Below are 22,922 nucleotides of genomic sequence, written 5' to 3' on the forward strand. Positions count from 1 at the left end.
AGGAGCGGACGGGACCCCCAAAGCCAGGCTCTCCAAAGGCCTCCCGTGATGCACAAATATATTTATTTCTCTGTTTTCGGTTGGTCTTTTTTTAAAGCAGATCCGAACGGGCCCGGAGCCGGGGGATTCCCGGCCAGCAGGCTCCCCAACCCTCAGGGCAGGGGGGTGGGGTGGGGGGGCGGGACGGGGTCACCAGGGCCGCGTGTTCCGCATCTCCTGCAGGGACCGCACGAGCCGCCCCTCGAGCGCCCCTTCGGCCCGCAGCACCGTGGACGAGCTGGCCCGGGGGGCGGGGCCCGGGCTCGGGCTCGGGGGGAGGCCCCCCGCAGTGGGCTCCTTCCGGCTGCAGCACCTGGGGGGGGGGGCCCGAAGGAAGAGCGCGTGACGTCACCGGGGCGGGGCCGGCGAGGGGCGGGCCTTGGCCCCTCTTCGGTCAATCGGTCAGTGGTATGGATCGAGTGCCTACTGTGCGCCGCGCACTGTGGCCGAGGGGAGAGAGCCCGGGCCCGGGAGCCAGAGGACCCGGCTTCTAATCCCGGCTCAGACACGAGTCTGCGGCGTGACCTTGGGCAAGTCACTCTACGTCTGGGGAACCACAGTGACCCCATCTGTAAAGCAGGAATTCCATCCTCCTCCCGCCCACTTAGACGGTGAGCCCCACGTGGGACAGGGGCTGAGTCCGACCTCAGTGCCTCGGACCTCCCCCAGTGCCTCGGACCTCCCCCCAGTGCCTCGGACCTCCCCCAGAGTTGGTTTCTGCCCCAGTGCTGGGCACGGGATAAGCGCTGAACAAGTACCGTAATTATCAAAATTATTACCCCACAACACGAATTGATAGACACGTGGCTAGCCCACATAAGTGCCGTGGGGCTGAGGGAGGGAGCGGTAGATAAAGGGTGCCGATTCAAGGATTCAAGTGCAGGGGCGACGTAAAAAGGAGAGGGAGGAAAGGAGATGAGGGCTTAGTCAGGGAAGGCCTCTTGGAGGAGATGGGCTTTTACCCTCTTACCTGCTTGCCCCCTCCTGCTCGCGCCTCTGCTGCTGCTGCCGGGTCCCTACGTGGAGACAGCGGGGTTAGCCGGGGGGGCTCAGGAGGGGGAGAGGAGGTGCGGGGGGCCGAGGGGAGGTCTGCCACTCACCCGGGGGCGGGGGGCTCGGACCCCCGTAGCGGCTGTAACTGCAGCTCTGGGCCAGCAGCCCGGGGGTCCCGGGGGAGAGACTGGGGAGCTGAGGGGCTGCCAGGGCAGGAGAGGGGCTGGAAGCGAGAGGGGAGGTGCTTAGCCCGTGGTAAGTGCTCCATAAATACCACTGATTGATCGATTGATTGGGGGTGGCCATTCTCTACTCTGCCCCTCCTCCTCCGTCCCCATCCCCGGAAAGACTCTGCTTCCCAACCGGCAGGGGATCCGGCAGGAGAAGGGATGGATCAATCAGTCACTGGGATTTTTTGAGTGCTTACTGAATGCACTGTACTAAACGCTTGGATTTGCACCCTTTACTCACCCCTCCCTCAGCCCCGCAACACTGAGGTCGCATCTGTCACTTACTGATAGTAAAGCCTGTCTCCCCCTCTAGACTGGAAGCTCCTTGGGAGCGGAGACCGTGTCTACTAAATGTTAGATTGTACTCTTCCAAGTGCTTAGTACAGTGCTCTGCCTATGGTGAGTGCTCAATAAATCAATCAATGGTATATATATATTGAGTGCTTACTATGTGCAGAGCGAAAAATACAATTGATTGATTGGGAGCCAGAAGGAAGGGACCCCGGGATCTAGTGAAGGAGACGGTGGTACCCAAGGGCGAATGGCAGCGATCCAGTGTTCCCCGGGGAAATCCACTTCATCTCTGGAGTGAGATGTCCAGGTGAAGGGAGGGTAAATCAATCAGTATTTACTGAGCGCTTATTATGTGCGGAGCACTGTATTAAGCGCTTGGGAGAGCCCAATACAACAGAATTAGCAGACACATCCCCTGCCCATAACGAGCCCACAGCCTGTAAATAAGAAATTTGTAATATATAAAGATAAGCACATAAATGCTGTGGGTTGAATATCGAATGCCCAAAGGTCACAGATTGAAATGCAGAGATGACGCAGAAGGGAGAGTGAGCCCAGGAAAAGAGGGCTTAAATCGGGGAAGGCCTCTTGGAAGAGCTGTGACCTTATTATAATGCTTCGAAGGAGGTGTATATGGAGGGGGAGGAAGGGCGTCCCAGGTCAGGGGGAGGACATGGGAAAGGGCTCGGCGGTGAGTTAGACGAGATCGGGGCAGAGTGGTGCAGGCTGAGCTGAGAGAAGCAGCGTGGCTCAGTGGAAAGAGCACGGGCTTTGGAGTCAGGGCTCATGAGTTCGAATCCCAGCTCTACCACTTGTCGGCTGTGTGACTGTGGGCAAGTCACTTCACTTCTCTGTGCCTCAGTTCCCTCATCTGTAAAAATGGGGATGAAGACTGTGAGCCCCACGTGGGACAACCTGATTCCCCTATGTCTACCCCAGCGCTTAGAACAGTGCTCGGCACATAGTAAGCGCTTAACAAATACCAACATTATTATTATTATTAGTAGGAGATCGGTGAGGTGAGGAAGGATGGGGCGAGCTGACCGAGTGCTTTAAAGCCGACGGTGAGGAGTTTCTGTAAATCCACGCACAACCTTAGTGGAGAAGAACAGGGGAGGAAGAATCAGCGAGGCTTGGATTTAATCGAATCAAAGGAAGAGGAGATCCCGGGGAGAAGGGGGCACAGCTCAGATCTGGGAATCTCGAGGGAAACAGGGGTGCTCTAGGGTAGGAGGGAAAGGGTTGTCCTCTCTCAAGCGCTGAGTACTGTGCTCTGCACGCAGTAAGCGCTCAATAAATACCATTGACGACTGACAGATGAAGAGATCTTCAGTGGGAGTTTGGGGGGCATGAGCCTGCAGAACAAATGAGGCGGAGACACTTTTCCATTTTGGCTTTTTTTTGTTTAGTTGAAAAAATGTTGAATTAAAAAAAAAAAACACAGAAGTATCCACGCGTTATGGAGAAGATACAGAAGGGAAGACAGGAAGGAGCGGGTGTTAGGGAGGGTAAGGGGAGGGAGCCCGTTCCCCGGGGGTCAAGCGAGGACACCGGCACTCTAAGGCCCAGCCTCACCTCCCGGGGTGGGGCTGCTCAGGGCCCGTTCTTTACCTACCGGGAGGCATGGGGGGGGGTGTGTGGAGGGGTCGACACCTGCAGACTGGCGAGGGGGTGCTGGCCGCACCTGCTCCCGGCTCAACTGAACAAACGGGCAGACATCGCCTCCTACCTACTGGGGTTCGGGGGTCAAGGTGGAAAGGGTTACTTGGGTGCCAGAGAAATCTCTTTTGGGGGGAGGGGGAGTTGGCACTCTGCAGAAAGACCTGGCACCCAGGTTTGGATCCTGTCCCGGAGCCCTGGGGGTGGTGGGGTGGTGGGTGGGTACAAAACATCCCGTATAGCACCAATCAGCCTGGGTTTGCCCCCCACCCACCCAGCTCTTTAAAGAAGTCTCCAGGTTTGGCAACGTGAGGCAGACCCCACTGAGGATCTGGTCTGGCTTGGCCAGTAGGCCCAGAGCAGACCCCTGGGGGCAGGGCCAGATTCTACCCGATTCCTCCCGGGACCCTGGCCCTGCTGGAGCCCCCAAAAGATGGCTGGGGGGCTGGAGGTGGAGGGTGGTGAGGCAGGGATCTGGAGGGGAGTGTTTGTGAGTTTGTGTGTGGGGGGGGTGTGCCCCGGAATCCTGCCCCTCCAAGAGAATCCAGGGAAGCGGGGTGGGATCCAGTCCCAGAGGAGCCCCGGGAAAATGAATCCCTGGAGAGGCAGGTTGTGGGGTGGGGGTGAGGGTGGGAGGAGAGGGTAACAGAAATCTCTGCTCCGAGGCACAGACCTCGTGGGCAGGGGGGGCGGGGGGGCGGGGTCAGTATCGGTTGCTGTCCGGGCGGGTGAGGGAGCTGAGGAGGGGTATGGGATGGGGGTGGGGAAGAGACGGTAAGGAGGGGAAATGGAGATGTGGGTGGAGAGAGACAGAGAGCGAGAGAGAGAGAGAGAGAGAGAGAGAGACAGAAAGACAGAGTCAGGGCCAGGAAGATAAGCGGAGGAGAAAAAAAAACGAGGTGTGCCTCCCCAGCCCCATGGGAAGTCGGGGGGCCAGGGGGGATTTAGAATGAGGGGCAGCCCCTCCCTGAAATTTCTCCCAAATGTCGGTTTCAACCCCCCCGCCGCACTCCCCACTCTAGTGTACTCACCCCCTGCCCGCTACACTGTGGGATCAAATTGGAGCTCCCCACAAGCCCCCCTGTCATGTCAAGGCGGGGCAGGCAGCATCCAATCCCTCTTTGTCGGTCTCAAGTTGCCCCTACCATAAACCAGTTTGAAGACCACTCTCCCGGCCACTCCTGTCACTGTACCCAATGCCAACCCTTCTTGTGCATTTCAAGGCCACCCCACCATGCTCCTTTCGCTTTTGACCTGCCCCTTTGTTGGGCTCTGAGACTTTGCCGGCTCCCCACCTTGGCTCCCGGGGGTCAGTCTGACCGCTATTCTCTCCCGGACACTTCAGATCCCTTTGTGTGTGGGGAGGGATAGGAGGGATGGATGGGCGGGACGTCAGAGGTCAGCGAGCCCTGAGGGCCCAGCCCAGCGTGGGCACCCTGCGCTGCCCCCCAGCCGACTGCCAATGCCGTCCCCTTCCAGGCCCGTCGGTCGGCCCGCCCCGCCGACTATGTCTGCAGGGTGCTCAGTGCGGTCCTGGGCTCTCGGCAGTTTCAAAGCCTCCCTCCCTCCAGAGGGTCAGGGTCAAACCCCCGCCCTAGCCCCAGGTAGAGGGCAGCCCTGTTGACCGGCGGGCCCCGGGCCCGGTTACCTGGTACGGCGGCGCTGGGCGGGACTGCCCCCCGGGTCGGTGGCCAGCAGGAGACGGGCAGCGGGGTGCGGTGGGCAGAGGCGCAGGGAGCGCAGCAGCTCCTGCTCGGGCAGGAAGGGGCGCAGCGGCCCCCGCTCCGGAGAGCTGCCCAGGCTGCTGGACCGTGGGGGTGGGCGGGCTGGGGGCGGGGCCCGGCGGGGGGCCCGGTTCAGGGGCCACGGGGGCTCCACGGCCTCCTTCAGGACTGGGGCGGCAGGCAGGGCAGAGACCGAGGCCACCGGGGCACGGGATGGGCACGAGTGGCCGGAAAAGATGGGAAAACAGGAGGGAGAGGGAGGTAGAGGGGGACACAGAGAGAGAGAGGGACAGAAAAATCCAAGACGGGAAGAACAGAGAGAGATGGAGAGCAGGCAGGGACGGAGAGATGGGGAGAGGGAGAGAGTCTCGGGCAGAGACAGCAGGGAGACAGATGGGGCAGGGAGAGAGGTCAGAACCCTGCCCGTGGGTTGACTTCCCTCCAAGGACCCCCCACCGTCCCCCCAGTCACCCTAGTCCCGGGCCCACCCCCAGCCCCCTGCCCGGCTTACAGTCTCGGTCGCTGGAAGAATACGGTTTGATCTCCTCCTCGGCTCGCTTTGGGGGCAGCTTCCTGGCCGGGGCTGGAGAGGAGGGGGTGAGGGTAGCAGGCGGGGGGGAGCTGGTGCGGGGGCTGGGGGACCCTCCCCAGCCTCTGCTCCTGTCCCCCCTCCTCGCTGGGGGGGCGGGGGGGCAGGGGACGGGGAGCCGTCTCCACCCCACAGTCATTCACTCCGCCAGGGTCGCTGGAGGGCCGGAGCGGCTGGGTTGCGGGAGAGGGGAGGGAGGAGGGGCGATGCGGGGAAGTTGGGGTGGGGGGGGAATCAAAGGTCACCACAGGAGAACTCAGGGGCCCGGGGAGATGCAGGAGAGAGAGCGGGCCGGGGGAGCCGAAAGGGAGAGGCGGTCGGCGTTTCTTACTAGTCAGGTCAGCCCCCCCCGGTGACCAGGGGCGATGGGGTGGCCACAGCCAGGGCGGAAAGGACCCTGGGTCCCTCTAGATGAGATGGACAAAGTTCCGGGTTAACAGGAGGGGCCTCTGTTGCGGGGAGGGGGTGTCGCAACCTCTCAGCTCCACTCGGGGGAAGGACGGGTGTCGGTGAGAGGGGAGGCCCCCCCCCCCCCCGGCCCCGGGCTCTAATTTGGAGGGGCCGGAAACCCTGGGAAATGGCGGGTGTGACTTCCTCTGAGGTCGGGGTGGAGGCGGAGGGGAAAGGGAAAGTTCCGCTCCATCAGTCTGCGGGAAGAAGTCGGGAGGTGGAGCGAGGGAATGATGTATCCTAAGTGATTTACCTATACTACTCTCTGCCTCGCCCTCTAGGTTGCAGGCTCATTGTGGGCGGGGAACGTGTCTGCCAACTCTCCCAAGCACATAATACAGTTCTCTGCACACGGTAAGCGCCTAATAAATCCCTCTGCTTGACTGAGGGAGTGAGCTGGGCGGGGCGGGGCGGTGAGACATGGGAGGAGGAGGCGCCTCTCTGTTCCAGCCCCATCCCCAGGCTGAGAGCCCTGACGGGAGAGGAGGAAGCCGCCCCGACTAGGGTTTGGCCCCCAATCCTGCCACCTCATTGGCCGAGGGCGAGGACAGCCTGAGAGGATTGCGCTGAGCACGCTCCGTGAGTTGCGATTCGAGCCGGACAAGAGACCGTCCAAAGGTTGACCTCGGGCCGGCCGATCGACCGGCTCGGGTGGAGCCTGCCGAACACGCTCAAGGGGCTGGTATTCGTGCCGGACGAGAGACCGGCCGGGGACCCGCGGGCCGGTCCATCGACTGGCTCGGATGGAGGCTGCCGAGTACGCCCGGTGAGCTGGAGTCTGTGCCCGACGGGGCCCGTCGGCCCTGCACACGTCCGTTCAGCTGGGCCGGGAGAAGCCTGCTGAGCATGCTCTCAGTGAGCTGGAATTTGTGCGGGGGACAGGGACCATCTCCAGCCCCGCCGGCTGGCCGGTCGACTGGCTCGGATTGAGGCTTCTGAGCATGCTCAGTGAACTGGAATTCTTGCTGGACAAGGGTCGTCCACTGCCTCGCAGACCGGCCAATCGACTGGCTAGGGCGGAGCCTGCCGGGCACACTCGGTGAGCTGCAGTTCGGGCCGGACGGGGACTGCAGACGGCCCCGCAGACTGGCCCATCCGCTGTCTGGGGGGAGCCTGCTCACTTGAAACGTGAAGGCAAATCTCCCCAGCGACATGGACCGAGTCTCCCCAGAATCCGGCGCCAGAGGTGGCTAGCTGACGGGTTGCTCTCTGGCCGCCCGCTTGCCGCCGGCCACCGGACGACTACCGCCGCCTCGCGGGGGCGGGGCGGCGTTCCGGCGCTCCTACCCGGGGGTTCCCGGCCGGCATCCCGACCGCGGCGCCGGCACGGGCTCCCCGCTCGGGGGGCGTCCGTGGCCACCGGGAAGGTGCCGGGCAGCTGACCCTTTTGGGAGGAGATGACCACCGGGGAGCCCCTGAGTCACTACTGGTTTTTACCATTCGGTGTCTTATCGAGCGAAGAGGCCAGAGAGGAGCGATTCCCTCTGAGAGAGGAAGCGGGGGGCCCGGCTGGAAAGGAAGGGGGGAGGGGGCGTCCCTCAGTTGCCGGGGACGGGGGAGCCCGTCCCACCCAACAGATCGACCTCCCGCCCACCCCCGATGGGGGAGGGGGCCGCAGGGGACCAGGCAAACTCACGATGCTGATGGGCGAAGAAACCTTCAAAGATGACAAAGTTGTTCACCTGGGAGAGGCAGAAAACCAGAATAGGAGAAACTGCGGTATTTGTTAAGTGCTGACTAATAATAATAATAATGTTGGTATAAAGTTAAGCGCTTACTATGTGCAGAGCACTGTTCTAAGCACTGAGGTAATCAGGTTGTCTTTGTGAGGCTCACAGTCAATCCCCATTTTACACTTGAGGTAACTGAAGCACAGAGAAGTGAAGTGACTTGCCCACAGTCACACAGTTGACAAGCGGCAGAGCCGAGATTCGAGCCCATGACCTCTGATTCCCAAGCCCAGGCTCTTTCCACTGAGCCACGCTGCTGGGCATTGTACTAAAAGCTGGGGTAGATGCACGATCATCACGTCGGTCACCGTCCCCATCCCGTATGGGGCTCCCAGTCAGAGGGTGAGGAAGAACAGGTATGGAATCCCCATTTTAGGATGAGGAAACTGGGGGATATATATATATCCAAAAAAGGGGTGTTTATGTCAGCCCCCTGAGGGACAGGGAATATGTCTAATTCCCACCTATGGATTCTCTCTGAGTGCTTAGTACAATGCTCCAGGAGTAGTAAATGTTTTATAAACACTATTACGATTACTTGGCACATTGTAAACACTTAATCAACCATGACTGTTATTGAAGTAGGCTTAAAGAGAGACCTACCCGCCCCCGCCACGACCCAGAATCGGCTGACTCTTTTCTCACCCTCTAGATTGTAAACTCCTTGTGGGCAGGGAATGTGTCTACTATTATATTGCCTTTTTCCAAGCACTTAATACAGTGCTCTGGGCACAGTAAGTGCTCAATAAATATGATCGGCTGATCACCTGACTACGTCTCCCCTTTCCACTCATCTACCACCAGAAGGGAGTCATGGGAGCCCCCCCACTCCCCCGGCCTGCCCCCGGGCCCCGCTCGGGCCCACCCTGGTGTCCCTCACCTCAGAGGTGGGAGCGCTCCCGGGCCCCGGGGCGGGCCCGTCACCGTAGACGAGAGTCATGGGAGCCTCCCCTGCACTCCCGACCCCGCTCTGGCTCGCCCCAGAGCCCTTCACCTCAGAATCCGTCACTTCAGAAGAGAGTCTTGGGGGCCTCCCCCTATCGAACCCCACTCTGGCCCACCCCGATCCCTCGCCTCAGAGGAGAGTTGTGGGAGCCCCCAACCGACCCCGCTCTGGCCCGCCCCCAGAGCCCCTCGCCTCAGATGAGAGGCCTGGGAGTGCCCCTGGGCCCGCCCCCAGGGTCTGTCACCGCAGAAGGGAGTCATGGGATCCTCCCCCTCACCTGCCCCCCAGGCCCCGGCCCCATCTGGCCCACCCCCAGAGCCCCTCACCTGCGGGACGGTGGCTTCCAGGTTGTAGTGTTTGTTCAAGAATCTCAGAAGCTTCCTCTGAGGGCCGGTCGATGGCCAGCTGGTGGGGCTCGACCCGCTCTTTCTGGGGGAGACAGGAAAGCCGCCCAGATGGAAACCGCTTCGGCGGGACGGGAAGAGGGAGGTGCCTGGGGGCCCGGGGAGCTGGAGGGCGGGGGTTCGGAGTACCTGCAGCATGTACTGGAAGAGGTCCCAGCCGTGGCCGTGGCGCTGGGCGGACTCGGTGGATGGTAGAGTCCAGGATGCAGAGGGGCTCCACCTCGTTATGGGCTCCGCGGTCATCCTGGGGTCATTTGGGAGGGGTCGGGACCCGGAGAACCCGACCCCGGCCCCATTCCCGCTCTGGCGTCGGGCACCCATGACCTTCCCAGGCTACGGTCTGTCAGCGCCCCACCCTCCAGCATCCTCGCCTCTCCGTCTCCGGCCTCCATCCGTTCATTCATTCAATTCACTTAACCGTATTTATTGAGTGCTTACTGTGTGCACAGCACTGGTACTAGGCGCTTGGAAAGTACACCTTCAGCGACAACCCTCCCCCAACCTCCAGCCTCCTACCCTCTCCATCAATGGGCTCCCGATCTCCAAACCTCCACCCTCCTATCTTCTCATCTCCGGGCTCCACCCTCCCACCTCCTAGCTTCTCCATCTCCAGCCTCCAACGTCCCAACCTCCAGATTTCCAGCCTCCAGGCTTCCAGCCTCCCAACCTCCAGGCCTCCAACCTCCAACCTTACTCACCAAAACAAAGAGCTTCTTATACCCGACTTTGAGGAAGCCAATCACAGCCCCTTTCCCAGTTCTGCGGGAAGGGGAAGAGAAAGGGAGGGCGTGAGGAGAGAAGGGATAGGGAGAGTTGGGGAGGGAAGGAGGCGGGAGAAGGCGAGTGGGGTAAGGGGGCCACGTCCGGCACTCACGGGCGAGCTGCGGTGTCCTTGAGCACATACATGACGTGGCGGTTGCTCTGCATGCGGGTCCCGCTGGTGATAGGGCTCGAAAGGAGCTGCGCCTGACGGACACAGGATAATGATAATAATAGTTACGGGATTTGTTAAGCGCTTACTATGTGCCAAGCACTGTTCTAAGCACTGGGGTAGATACAAGGTAAGGAGGTTGCCCCATCTAGGGCTCACAGTCTTAATCCCCATTTTACAGATGAGGTAACTGAGGCACAGAGAAATTAAGTGACTTGCCCAAGATCACCCAGCAGACAAGCGGTAGAAGCGGGATCAGAACCCACGTCCTCTGACTCCCGAGCCCATGCTCTTTCCGGTAAGCCACACTGAGGGGATCCACGGCTCCCCGTTCCCCTCGAGCCGAGTCTAGACGCGTCCCCCCCGCACCTTCTGGAGCCCCCCTCTCCTCTCCCGGCCCCCAGTACCTTGGCCGACGCTTGCCCCAGTCTGTCTACAATCGTCATGAGTTGCTGCTGCAGATCCACGCTGCGGGGAAACGGGGCACCGAGGGGTTAGGGACGAACACGCGTGTCGGAGGCCCCGACGCCCCGCGTCGTTCTACCGTTTCCACGTCCTCCCCGGCCCCGCTGGGCGTCGCTTCTGGGGGGAGGGCGGAGGTGGATGCGATGGGGCGGGGGAGACAAAACGAGGTCCGCGGCCGAGCCGGTGAAGACCGCTCCCTGCCCCTCGGTCCTTTTCTGGGCAGAGTTCGTCGTGGGCAGGGCACGTGTCTACTGACCCCGTCGAACCGTCCTCGCCCAAGCGCTCGGTCCAGTGCTCCGCACAGAGTAAGCGCTCACTAAATACCATCGATGGATGGTTTCCTCCCCTACTGCCCGGGCCTGACGTTCCAACGCGGGGGTGTCGGCCCCCCACCCCGCGGAGTGGGCCAGAGCTCAGGCTAGGGCCTAAGATCCCAGGGGGAGGGGACAGTGTCCGGGGGGCGGGGGTGTCACCGCCAGCTCTAGATCCAGGGATGAGGTGACGCTTGGCAACGGGGGTGAAAGGTCACGCCCTCTGACCGTGCCCCCCTCCCCTCCGGGGCCATGGGGCGGGGCGGGGCGGGGCGGTCACCGGGCGGGGGTCGGGGCTCCGGGGCGGCGGGCCGGGGGCCGCAGGTGCTGGTCCAGGATGGTGATCCGCTCCGGGAGCAGCGCGTCCACATCGAAGGGGAACTCCATGGCCCATTGTGCGGCGCCGGCCGCGCCCCCCGCCCCCCGCGTCACTACCGGCCGCCGCCGCCGCCGCCGCCGCCGGCCCCGCCCCGCCCGGTATCCTAGCAACGGCGCCGGCATCCCGGAAGTCCCCTTCCGCTCGACCCCCCCCCCAACGTTGCCCCCGGTAAGCGCTCCATCGCTGCCACCGATGGAGGGCGAGCGCCCTGCAGCCCCACCAACCAAGGAGGACACGGAGCGGGGGAGGTGGACGGAACTTTTATTCAGGCGAGTTGATGTTACGAAGCCCCCCCCCCCCCCCCTTCGGGACCCCCAGCCCCGGGCCGACCCCGTCTCTCCTTCCGCCGGGCAGAGTTACGTTGCCCTACGGTTCTCCCCAGGGCGCCGAGTACAGTGTTCCGTACCCAGTAAGCACTCGAGTAAGACTGAGCGGGAGAGAGGGGCGAGCGGGCCGCGTGTGGCGGGGGCGTGGGGGCGGCCTCTGCCGCCGCCGCCTCGAGCCCCTACTGGGCTCCTGCGCTCCTGGGTTCCTCGTCCCCCACGACGGGGGCGGCAGCGGACTGGGGGACCTGGGGCATCCTCTCGGGCGGAGGTCCGCTCTCCTCCCGCAGATGGCCGCGGTACAGCCGGCGCATCCGGGCCACCTCTTTGTCGGACGGATGGTGCCAGGCGTACCAGGGGTACCAGGGGGTGCCCCGCCGCCCAGCGCCGGCCCCGGGGGAGTGCGTGTCACGGCTCCGTGCTGGTTGCTGAAGTCCGTGTCCCGCAGGTCGGCCACCGGGACGTGGAAGGGCAGGAGGCCTGGGGGGGTGGAGAGGGAGCAGAGGGAAGGAGGTGAGGAGCCTCCGGGGCTGGGGGGGGGGGGGGGGGAGGGTAAACTCGCCCCACTTGGGGATGGAGACCCTCCCGTACCAGACTTTGACCCAACTCTTATTATCGGCGACCCTTCCCACACCCTCCCCATTTTTTTTTCCCGGTGCTTTCTCTAACCCTTTGACCCTCCCACCCTCCACTTTGTCTCGCTCTCCCTGTCCTTCGGTCCTAAGCTCGATATGGGCAGGGAAGGTGCCCAAGCGCTCAGGACAGTGCTTTGCACACAGTAAGAACTCAGTATTAATAAAATACCACTGATTGATCGATTGATTCTCCCAGGCGTGGGCCTGCCCCCGTGATCCACGTTTCCCTCCGGGGGGAATCAATGCCCCGGTGGCGTGGTTTGGTCTCCCTGGCACTTCTGTCGCTTCGGTGGGTTTCGGCACCGAGCCCACCCTCCCACCCGAGGCGGACAGGCCCCGCGAACATTCGGCAGCTCGAGGGACCGTGCCTTCTTACTCCGGGACACTCTTCCAAGAGCTCAGCGCGGTGCCCTGCCTGTGCTAAAACACCACTGCCCGATTAGCTTCCTGCTGGGAGGCAGGGGCTGGCTCAGATGACCTCTCCAAGTCCCACCCGGTTCCAGTCCTCCCGCTCCTCATTCCTGGCCCGTGGGGGCTCCGGTCCCGGCTCCCCGGGCTCCCAGCCGTGGCCCCATCCGCCTCTTCTCACCGTGGTCCCTCGCCTGCTTGATGGCCTGGGTCAGCTTCTTGTGCTGCTTCATGCAGACCCCTGCAGGGGGGACGGAACACAAAGGACCTGAGTAGGGGACACAGACATACACAGAGACAGAGGAAAGAGACAGAGAGAGAGAAGGGAGAGGAAGGAGAGCAGGGTGGGGGAGAGAGAAAGCGCCGAGCTGCAGGCAGCAGGAGGACCAGTGTCCAGCCCCGACCCCAAGCCCTGACCAGCTGGGTCCACTAGACTGGAAGCTCCTTAAGGGCCGCAATCGTATCTTCCAACTCTATCGTATTGTGCTCTCCCCAATGCTTAGTACAGGGCCCCGGCACACGGAAAGCACCCAAGAGATACTGTGGCTTAATTGCCGCTGGGCTCGGTTCTCCACCGGGCTCCCGCAGAACCCCCGCTACTGAGCAGCGCGGCGGAAGCTTCACCCATCCTGACTCCCTCAGAAACGAGGTACGGACCCATGACAAAGGGGCTTTTAAGGCCTTAGGACTAAGGCACCAGCAGACCTGTACAGGTGGGGGAGAACAAGGAAGCGGTGCAGCCTAGGGGAAAGAGCACAGGCCTGGCAGTCAGAGGATCTGGCTTCTCACCCTGACTCCGCCACTAGTCTGCTGTGAGACTGCGAGCGTATTGCTTCACTTCCCTGGGCTTCCGTTCCCTCCTCTGTAAAACTGGGATTAAGACAGTGAGTCCCATGTGGGACAGGGACTATTTCCAACCTAATTATCTTGCATTTATCCCAGGGCTTAATACCGTGCCTGGCACGTAGTAAGCGCTTAACAAATACCATAAACGAAAAAGAAATGGGGGGGTGGGAGCGGAGGGAGGAGGAGGAGCGAGAGAGATGGCGGGCAGGATCTAACAGGGTGGGATTTCCCAGGAGACCTAGCCATTAATCGACAGTAATGACTGAGCACTTCTTGCGTGCCCGGCCCTGTAGTGAGCATTTGGAAAAGTAATTACGGTACTTGTTAGGTGATTACTCTGTGCCACGCATTCTACTAAGCGCTGAGGGAGATGCAGCACAATACAACAGAGTTGTCTGACCCAATCCTTGCCCACAAGGAGCTTACGGTCTACAAGGGGAGACAGAGGTTAAAATAAATAACAGAGATGGAAAATAGTAGAGCATAGGGATATGGAGGTAAGTGCCATGCAGCCAGGGTGAGTATCGAAATGCTTAAGGGGGACACGGCCAAGCGTGTAGTTGATGCAGAAGGGCGAGCGGAGAGGGGAAATAAAGGGCTTAGTCAGGTAAGTCTTCTCGGAGGTGTGATTTCAGGAGGGTTTTGAAGGTGGGGAGAGCGGTGGGGTGTTGGGTATGAAGGGGGAGGGTGTTCAAGGCCAGAGAGAGAAAGCAGGCGAGGGGTCGGCGGTGAGACAGACGAGATCGAGGTGTAGGGAGCAGGTTGGTGTTAGAGAGAGGAGCGAAGTGCTGGGTTGTCGTAGGGGAGTAGCGAGGTGAGGTAAGAGGGGTCGAGGTCTTTAAAGGCAACGGTGAGGAGTTTCTTTTTGATGTGGAGGTGGTTGGGCAACTGCTGGCGGTTCTTGAGGGGTGGGGAGCCATGGACTGAATGGGTTTTTAGAAAAATGATCCGGGTAGCAGAGTGAACTGTGGACCGGAGTGGGGAGAGACAGGAGGCAGGGAGGTCAATGAGGAGGCTGATGCATTGAGTCAAGGTGGAAAACGGGTGCTTAGATTGACACGGATATATGATTTTAGGAGGGTTTCGAAAACGGGGAGAGTGGTGGACCGTCGGACACGCAGAGGGAAGGAGTTCCAGGTATGAGGAAGGACGTGAGCGAGGGGTCGGCAGCAACGAGATCGCCGAGATCAAGGTCCAGGGAGTAGTGGGTGGGGCTGGGACCAGGCAGGGGCCGGGGGGCCGAGGGGGAATGTCTCACCTGTGTGGGGGGCATGGAAGATGACTCCCGTGTGCTCACAGATAAACTGCTCCAGGAGCTTCACGTTCTGTAGGGGAGGGAGAGGAGGAAGTGAGAGGTCGAGGAGGAGCAGAGGGAGGGTCTGTGGGAGGAAGGGAGGGAGGGGGCGATCGGCAACCTAGAGACTCGCCCACAGGGGCACCTCAACCCTGGAGCAGGAGTGGCAGTGGAAGTTCGCTGTCTGGGTGGGTGGGGAGGAGGGACCCAGAGCGGACCCCCAGGGGAAGGGCTTTGCCAAGCAGGGGCGGGGGCAGGGCGGGTCGGGGGGGAGGAGGGAACACCTGCCAGCCACGCCTGGGGGTGCGGCAGGACGGGGGTGCTCACCCTGTAGTCCACATGCAGTTTCTGGTCCCGGCAGATAGGGCAGGGGTTCCCGGCAACTTTGTCCCCGCGCTGAAGGGGCGGCAGGAGAGGGTCAATCCGGCCCGGCCCCATCCTCCCACCCCACCCGCCCAGGGCATTCAGGCGACCCTGCTCCCAACCCTTCCCCCGGCCCGGGCCCCACTCCCACCCGCCCCGCGACACTCACGATGCACGTCTTGCGGGTGCGCTGTGGCGGGATCCCGCCCTTGTGATTGCGGCGGTAGTTGGCCCAGACAGGGCGGGAACCGTAGCGGGCCAGGTACTCTGGGGGTGGGGCGGGACCGTGAGCCCCTGGGGCCGGGCGGACGCGAGGTGGGGTCCTTCCCCTCCTTCCCTTTCCAGAAGAGCCAAACTTTTGGGGTCCCTCGGATCTATCCTGTCCTCCCTCCAAGTCGAGTCTGCCTCCAGCCAGGACCAGGCTCCGGGAACCCACCCTTCCCTCGGCTCTTCCCGCCCTACCCCTGGCCTCTCCCTTACTCTCCTTTCCCTCTAAGCTTCGAATAACCGTGCTCTTCCGTAAGCACTTAGCGGGACCCAAGCACCATGCTAAGTGCTGGGGTTCAATCTAAGTAGACCATACAGTCTCTGTCCCTGTTCATGGTCTAAGTGTGTGTGAGATATAGGTATTTTATCCTCATTTTACAGGGAGGTAACCAAGGCATAGAGAAGTAAAGTAACTTGCCTAAGGTCTCTCAGCTACTCCCAGACCCGTGCTCTTTCCGCTAGGCCAGGCTATTTCTGCCCTAAATTCCTTTTTTTTTTTAAAAAAAAAGGCATTTGTTACTGATAATAATAACAACTGTAGTATTTGTAACCAGGCACTATGCTACATTTGTACGTGCCAGGCACTATGTTAAGTTCTGGGGTAGAGAGAAGCTAATCAGACTGGATACAGTCCACGTCCCACATAGGGCTCACGGTCATCGCCCCCATTTTACAGATGTAAGTTCGAGGCCCAGAGAAGTGAAGTGACTTGCCCAAGGTCACACACAGCATGCAAGTGGCAGACCTGGGATTAGAAGTCAGGTCTCTGACTCCCAGGCCCGGGGTCTTTCCACTAGGCCATGCTGCTTCTCCTTCCATTGGTTACCTCCGTTCCTTCCCCAAACCACTGCCCTCAGTGATACCTTCTGTCTCCAGATACTCCCAAGGGGCATCCTTGAATGGAGAAATGCATTCAGTGCTGGGGGAGGCTTCTTTCTTAGCGGGGGCTTCGGTAGAGAGGGCCCGGGGGGGCAGCCTGCACAGGTGAGAAAACGTGGAGCGTGGTCAAGTCCTTACGTGTGGTTTTTGTGGTGTGTGAAGCGCTGGGGTGGAGACAAGACCATCGGGCAGGACACAGTCCCTATCCCAAGCAGGGCTCACAGTCTAAGGCCAAGGGGGAGCACAGGGATCGAATCCGCATCTTATAGGCGTGGAAACCCGGGCCCAGAGAAGTGACATGACGGGCCCAGGGTTTTGCAGCGGGTGAATGGCAGAGCCGGGTTTAGAATCCCGGTCTCCTGATTCCCGGACCTGTGCTTCATCCACAAGGCCGCACTGCTTCTTGGGTGGGTTCAGTCCCGTGAGAAGGCACGATCCCCGTCCTCAAGGCACTCGCGGACCTAGTGAGAGAGCTGTCAACCTCTAATCAATCAATCGAGGGCATTTATTGAGCGCTTACCGTGTGCAGAGCACTGGACTAAGCACTTGGGAGAATCTCGACTGCCAACTCGTAATAGGCAGGGAATTCTTTGTTTTTTTTGTTTTTAAAATGGTATCCGTTAAAGCGTTCACTGTGTGCTCACGATCGCAATCTCCATGTTACGGACGGGGTAACCGGGGCACAAAGAAGCGGTCCGCCCAAGGTCACACGGCAGACAAGTGGCGGAGCCGGGACTGGGACCCAAGCCCTTCTGATTCCCAGTCCCGTGCTCTGGTCCTCCAGGCCACCCAACTCTGCTGTACTCTCCCCAGGGCCCAGTACGGTGGTCTGCCCATGGCGACCAACCATCTGGGGGGGCTGGTCTGGACAGGCAGATGAGATTTACAAAGAGCGATATCCGTCCTGCCCATTCACCCTAGACCTAACCCACTTTTGAAGGACGGGACCCCTGAGTCCCGGGGGTCCGGCGGGGTCAAAGAGGTGGGGGAAAGAGCGGAGGATGAGGGTCCGGGAGTCAGGGGCCGGGGAGAGGAGCAGGACTGTTTAGTCGCCAGGGTCACCACCCGCACAGCCGAGGATTTACTGGGCGCCTGCAGGGTGTTGGGGGAGATGACGAGGCTGGAGGAAGTGGGGAGGGGGAGGGTGTCACCGGGCACCCGAGCCCCGAAATCTGCCCCAGTCCCTGAGTCACCGAAGCCACGGGGGCCCATCAAAGGCAGGAAGGACGCGAGGCTTCGAGTGAGTCCCCACGCTCGGATCAAAGGCCTCCAACCAGCACCTGTCGGCTAATGCGCCCGGGGCGGGGGGTGACGGCCACCTCCTCGCTCTCCCTCTCGACCCCCCACCCCCCCATTTTCGGGAGTGGCCGCGGTAGTCGGCAGCCCCCGGGACCTCTTACGGAGGTGAGTACCCGAGGCCGGGGAGCAAGACCCGCCGGGGGAGAGAAGCCAGGGAGCCGAAAACGGCCGGGCGCCCGGGAACCCGGCACGGGGGAGCGCCAAGGGGCGGGACGAACGTGGACCCGGAGCGGCCCACGGAGATTTCGTCGGTCGCGGTCCCACCCCTCCGCCCTCCGCCCGCCCCGGCTGGGCAGAGTGCCTGCCACTCACGGGACCCGGGGGGAGGCCAAGGGTCCGCGCCGGCCACCCCGGTTACCCTAGCAACGGCGCATCAAGGGATGGGGGCGGTGCCCTCGGCATCCCGTTGCCACGGTAACGGGGCAGCTCGCCTCGGGTAAGGGAGGCGCTGTCGCTCGGAGGGGTCACCGGACGGTGGGTATCGTGGTCAGCGTCCCCAAGTCACTGAGGTAGACCTCGCGACCTAGGGGCGGGGAGGAGGCTTCCGCCCGTCCGTCCGCCCGCCCCTCCTCCCTCCGTCCGTCCTTCCGTCCCCCGCCGCCTCACGGTCCGGCCCAGGGCTCTGCAGAGTGGTCCACGCCGACTGGGGGGAGGGGGAGGGGGGAGAGGAATTACCTGCGCCGAGTAAGCCGCCCGAAGGGGCGCAAGCACCCGCAGGGCCCTCAGCAGCGTGGCCAGCCTTGGGGCCGCCATCTCAACCTATGGGAGGAGCGAGGAGAGGAGCGGGGGGAGGGGAGGGGCGAGAGGGAGGGAGGGAGGGAGGGAGGGAGCGAGGGAGGGAGGGAGCGAGGGAGGGAGCGAGGGAGCGAGGGAGACAGGCGGCTGGGCCACGCCCCCCGCCCACCGCGCACGCGTGACGAAGGCGAGGCTGCCGCACTGCGGAACGTGGCCGCGCACGTATGCGTCGGCGGGGGCCGAGGAGCGGGGGCGGGGCGCAGAATGGCGGCCCGGTAATTCTCACTGCGTCACCACCGAAACAGGGCGAGAAATCGCCCTCCGCCCGGCCCCATCGCCACCTTCCTAAGGTACAGCGCCATACCCCTCCCCGATAACGATTTTCGAGGCGATTTCGGCCTGGGGGCTCCCCAAGGCGCATGCGCCACTCCTTCCCGCCCAACCGCAAGGAAGGCCGGGGAGGAGGGCGGAGCGCGGGGGCGGTGTCGGGGCCGCGCGCCGGGCGGGGAGGGAGGGGGGCAGGGAGCGAGCGCAGCGGAGGCGGGGGGAGGGACGAAAGCGGCCCGAGACGCTGGCGGCCAGGGCGGCCAATCAGCGCGCGACCGCCGGGCGCCGCCGGCCAATGGGCGCACGCCTCGCGTACAATGGCCCGGGGAAGGGGGCGGGGGGAGCGGGGGCTCGCGGCGCGCTCGCGCGCAGGGCGGGGCCGCCATATATAAACGGTCGCCGGGGCGGGCGGCCGCCATTCTGGGCTTCGTGTAGAGGTGAGTACTTGCCTCCGTGGCGGTGGTCGCGGGAGGGTGGGGAGGGCGAAATGGCGGCGGGCGAAGACACCTTGATGGGCCTCAGCCTCCTGCTCTGGTTTTGTGGAGGGGGGTGGGGGCGGGCGTTCGGGGCGGCTGCCCCCCGCCGTGAGGGCAAGGGGAGGGGGCGGAAAGGGGGCTCAGCGACCGGACCATTCGGACACCTAATTGACCGTCTCGTCTCCCTTTTCTCCTTCCCCTTGTTTTCCCCTCATCCTAGGTGTGAATTTCTTCGGAGGAGAGCGAGAGCCCGCCCGTAAGGAGAAGCGAGCAGCCGCAACAAGAAGAGCAGCCACGCCCTTAACCTAAGGATCCTGAGCGGGGGGGAAAGCAGCACCCACCAACCCAACCACTTGTATCTTCTTCCAACTCCCCCCCCCCCCCTTCCTTCCCCCACGAGCCCACGCTGCTTGGGACCCCAATCTGTGGCCGAAGGACCAGCACCACAAAAACCTCTCAAATACTCTTATCACCAACCAACTTTTCCTCAGAAAAACCCCCCAAGTCCTCCCATCCAGCGTCCGATCTATTTTTGTTTTTCCTCGTTCCCCCCCACCCCCATCGAAGTGGGGTGGGGAGAGGGAGAGATGAATCCTGAATTGGCTCTATTTTTCAAGAGACTTTTTGAGCCACGAGTCCCCCTCAAGTAATTTGAGCTTGGGGTTCTGGTTGGTTTTTCTGGGGTTTTTTTCTTTTTTTCCCTCAAATCCTAACCCCCCCCCCCACAACCCTGATCCCGAGGTGCTGACGTCGCAAAAAAATTGGATAGTAAGTGTCGAATTTTCCAAACAAAGAGATCCTCCTTTCCCATTGTGAAACCAAAAACGTAATGAGAGGAAGAAATGCGATCTTAGACCAAAAAAAAGTTGGCAGAGCCGACTGATCGGGTCCTTTAAAGTCTCCTGGGGAGAAAAACCAAAAATAAGGCGGGTCTTGTTTCTTCCCTGCCTCGGTACTGGCTTGGAGAGGGTCGGGGGTTTTTACAGTGAGGTTCTTTACGGTTAACCCTTGGAAATACAGCCAATTTTCCAAACTGCCATGACCTAGGAGTGCGAGCTCTTTTGATAAGGAGGAACGGGTCGCCTTACTCCGGATCCCAGCAGTCTTTTTGAAGGGGTTAATGAGCTCACATACAAAAGATGGTGGATCTTGAGGCATAAAGTCCCACTTTGTGTGTGAGACAAATGGGCGCCTTTGACAGATACATGAGCAATCTGTACATAAAGATTGCAGGGTAAGGAGATAAGCAGAGAAATGTCCAAGAGCGTAGGCCATTATGGCTTAAGAAGAAAAAAAATTGCTCAAAATATTTCTTTGGATTCGGGTGTATACTGCTTTGATGTCTATATTTGTGTGTTTGGCATTGGTGGCAAACTAGGAATAAAGATTGCAAGACAAGCCGGCATAAAACGGCTAGCACAAAAATGGATAGGTAGAAAGGTAAAGAACGCCTTGTAATTATTGCAGTTTTAGGAGCAAAAATTGGTGATGACAATTCGATTTTTTTAGCCGAGGGTGGGGGAGAATAGCAGGGTTGTAAAGTGAAGAAAACTGACCTGGGGGAGTAATTTATTTGAACGGCCATTTAGTAACATTGAATGCTAGATTTCTAAAGTGTCATTTAAAGGAAAATTTCTTTAAATATGTAGATTTTTTCTTGTCCTTCTGTCTCTTCTGAACGGCTTTTGCAGGTGGTCTAGGCATTTTTCTCCTGAACTCTTCCCTCCCCCTTTGTTGGGAGGGGCTCCGAACCCCACCCCCGGCCAGTTATAGGCCAAAAATGGGGTGTGGGCAGATGGGCTGGTTCGGCAGTTACATCAACTGGGGAAGCAGCTTGGCTCATTGGAAAGAGCCTGGGTTCGGAGTCAGAGGTCATGGGTTCGACTCCCGACTCTGCCACTTGTAAGCTGTGTGACTGTGAGCAAGTCACTTGGCTTCTCTGTGCCCCAGTTCCCTCATCTGCAAAATGGGGATTAACTGTGAGCCTCACGTGGGATATCCTGATTACCCTGTATCTACCCCAGCGCTTAGAACAGTGCTCGGCACATGGTAAGCGCTTAACAAATAGCAACATTATTATCAACTGCAAATTACTTCCGCCCCGTCCCCCAGCAGGAGAAACCAGGATTTTTAATACTTTTTTTTTTCCCCAAAGCGTCTACCTTCCCGCCTCCAAATAGGTGTAGGGCGTTTTGGTGTGCGGGGCTGCTCTTACGCGGGGAGTGGGGTTGGGGCCGGGTTGTCTATTCTCTGTAACTTGGCTCCAGGCCCCGCCCGCCGGGGTCGGTGCCGGCCCTGGCCCTGCCCTGCCCCCCGCCGCTCCTTTTTTGTCCGCTCTCCCTCCCAACTGCTTGAGGGAAAGTTCCCCCTCCATCTTTTCGGCCGCAAAATAGCGCCGCCGCTTGTCTTTGTTTCCGTGGGCCGGCGTCCCGTCCCCCCAGCCCCGCCCTACGGGACCAGAGGGCGTCAAGGGACCTGGGGCGGAGACGTCACCCGCCGCCCCGCCCACCCCCACCCCCACGTAGCACTTCTCTCCCGTTCTCTTCCTCCCAACCCCCCCAGACCTCTCCCACAGACGATCAGGCCTGCCTAGCCCACCCTTGGGGTGCCCAGGTGCATCCCAAACCATGGGGGTGGGGTGGCGCTGGAGGCCTCTCCTCTCCTGTAGAGGAGCCTTATTGTGCTTCTTCCATCTTACCTTTCTTGCTCAGAGGTCCACCAGCAGGAAGAACCAACTTAAAAATGGGACTCCCCTGCCCCCCTGCCCCCAGGCTGCATAGAGCCAAATGGGGGACAGTGACAGTGGGGGCTTACAGAGCCCCAAATAGGTATTTGGGGAAATTAGGCTCTGTAATGGAGGGGTGGGAAATGGCTCTGCCACAATAACCCCACTCTGCTGCCCCCCACTGTCTTTCCTGGCACCTCCTTCCCCACCTACCAAGTCACAGTTTCGGGGTACAGTGGGTTGTGAGCTGTACCTCGCCCTTTGGTTGCTTAGCTTGCTGTACAATGTACTAGAATGAGAAGTGAATCTGTAAGAAAAAGGCAGCAGTTGGTATTCTCAACCTAAGGGAGGGGAAATCAAGTTGCGTTTTCTGGTAAGCAAACCTTTCTGGTATTACAGTTCACGACCTTCATTTATTTTCCTAATAATCCCTTTGCTTTGCTTTTTTTTTCCTTCTTCCCCTCTCTGACACCCAGTTTCTAAACCTGAGTGGACTAGTAAGTGTCCATTTCCAGTTCATGCAATGCATGTGCGAGCTGAGCTCTTCCACCTGGATGGTTTTCCTTTTTTTTTTTTTTTGGTTATTTTCTTTCACCTCAATTCTTTATCCACCAGCTCCAAAACTGTTCAATTTTACCATTCCTGTGGTTCTAGGAGCCTTACTGGCCAGTACCGAACTTTTGAAGGCAGCATCAGGTCTCCTAGGTAGCACACCCCCATCTTGCCCAAAGAGAGGTCCCCTGCCAGATCTCTTGACTCATTTCTGTTGGGGGTGGGCGATGGAGAATGCCAGGCTTGGATCCTGGGATCTCCCCCACCCCCTCCCCAATTCCACAATCTGAGTCAGACTGTCTGGTCAGTGGACATGGGACATTAAAGGCACTGTAGGGACCTTAGTCAAGGGGAATCTAGTTGGTATTTGTTAAGCGCTAACTATATGCAGAGCACTGTGCTAAGCATTGGGGTAAATACAGGGTAATCAGGTTGTCCCACGTAAGGCTCACAGTCTTCATCCCAATTTTACAGATGAGGGAACTGAGGCACAGAAAAGTAAAGTGACTTGCCCACAGTCACACAGCTGACAAGTGGCAGAGTCGGGATTCAAACCCGTGACCTCTGACTCTCAAGCCCGGGCACTTTCCACAGCCATGGTTGGCATGCTGCTAGCCCCTGTTGGCCACATAGTTTCCCTTGGGTGTTG

The 22,922-nt window shown here is 60.3% G+C and overlaps 2 protein-coding genes and 1 long non-coding RNA gene across 3 annotated transcripts; 1 reads left to right on the forward strand and 2 right to left on the reverse strand.

Annotated features, from left to right (window-relative positions):
* Nucleotides 1-46: 46 nt before the first annotated feature.
* On the reverse strand, nt 47-11,187 carry ATAT1 (alpha tubulin acetyltransferase 1). Its single transcript, XM_039910903.1, is given in 14 exon segments — nt 47-352; nt 1,010-1,055; nt 4,864-5,107; nt 5,451-5,522; nt 7,416-7,487; nt 7,615-7,660; nt 8,981-9,034; nt 9,036-9,083; nt 9,188-9,241; nt 9,243-9,302; nt 9,757-9,817; nt 9,933-10,024; nt 10,397-10,457; nt 11,046-11,187. Coding segments are annotated over 14 exon segments (1,278 nt in total). The 5' UTR covers nt 11,153-11,187; the 3' UTR covers nt 47-91.
* Nucleotides 11,188-11,564: 377 nt separating this feature from the next.
* On the reverse strand, nt 11,565-18,246 carry MRPS18B (mitochondrial ribosomal protein S18B). The gene is given in 9 exon segments (XM_029056084.2): nt 11,565-11,841; nt 11,844-11,947; nt 12,692-12,751; nt 14,615-14,681; nt 14,978-15,046; nt 15,183-15,280; nt 16,144-16,256; nt 16,532-16,632; nt 18,134-18,246. Coding segments are annotated over 8 exon segments (714 nt in total). The 5' UTR covers nt 16,543-16,632; nt 18,134-18,246; the 3' UTR covers nt 11,565-11,649.
* A 652-nt stretch (nt 18,247-18,898) lies between these two features.
* On the forward strand, nt 18,899-20,638 carry LOC114808184. The gene is made up of 2 exons (XR_003756036.2): nt 18,899-18,957; nt 19,217-20,638. It is a non-coding gene; the product is annotated as an uncharacterized LOC114808184 (long non-coding RNA).
* The last annotated feature ends 2,284 nt before the right edge of the window (nt 20,639-22,922 follow it).

The sequence above is a fragment of the Ornithorhynchus anatinus genome, chromosome X5 (genome assembly GCF_004115215.2).
Source record: "Ornithorhynchus anatinus isolate Pmale09 chromosome X5, mOrnAna1.pri.v4, whole genome shotgun sequence".
Lineage (NCBI taxonomy): Eukaryota > Metazoa > Chordata > Mammalia > Monotremata > Ornithorhynchidae > Ornithorhynchus > Ornithorhynchus anatinus.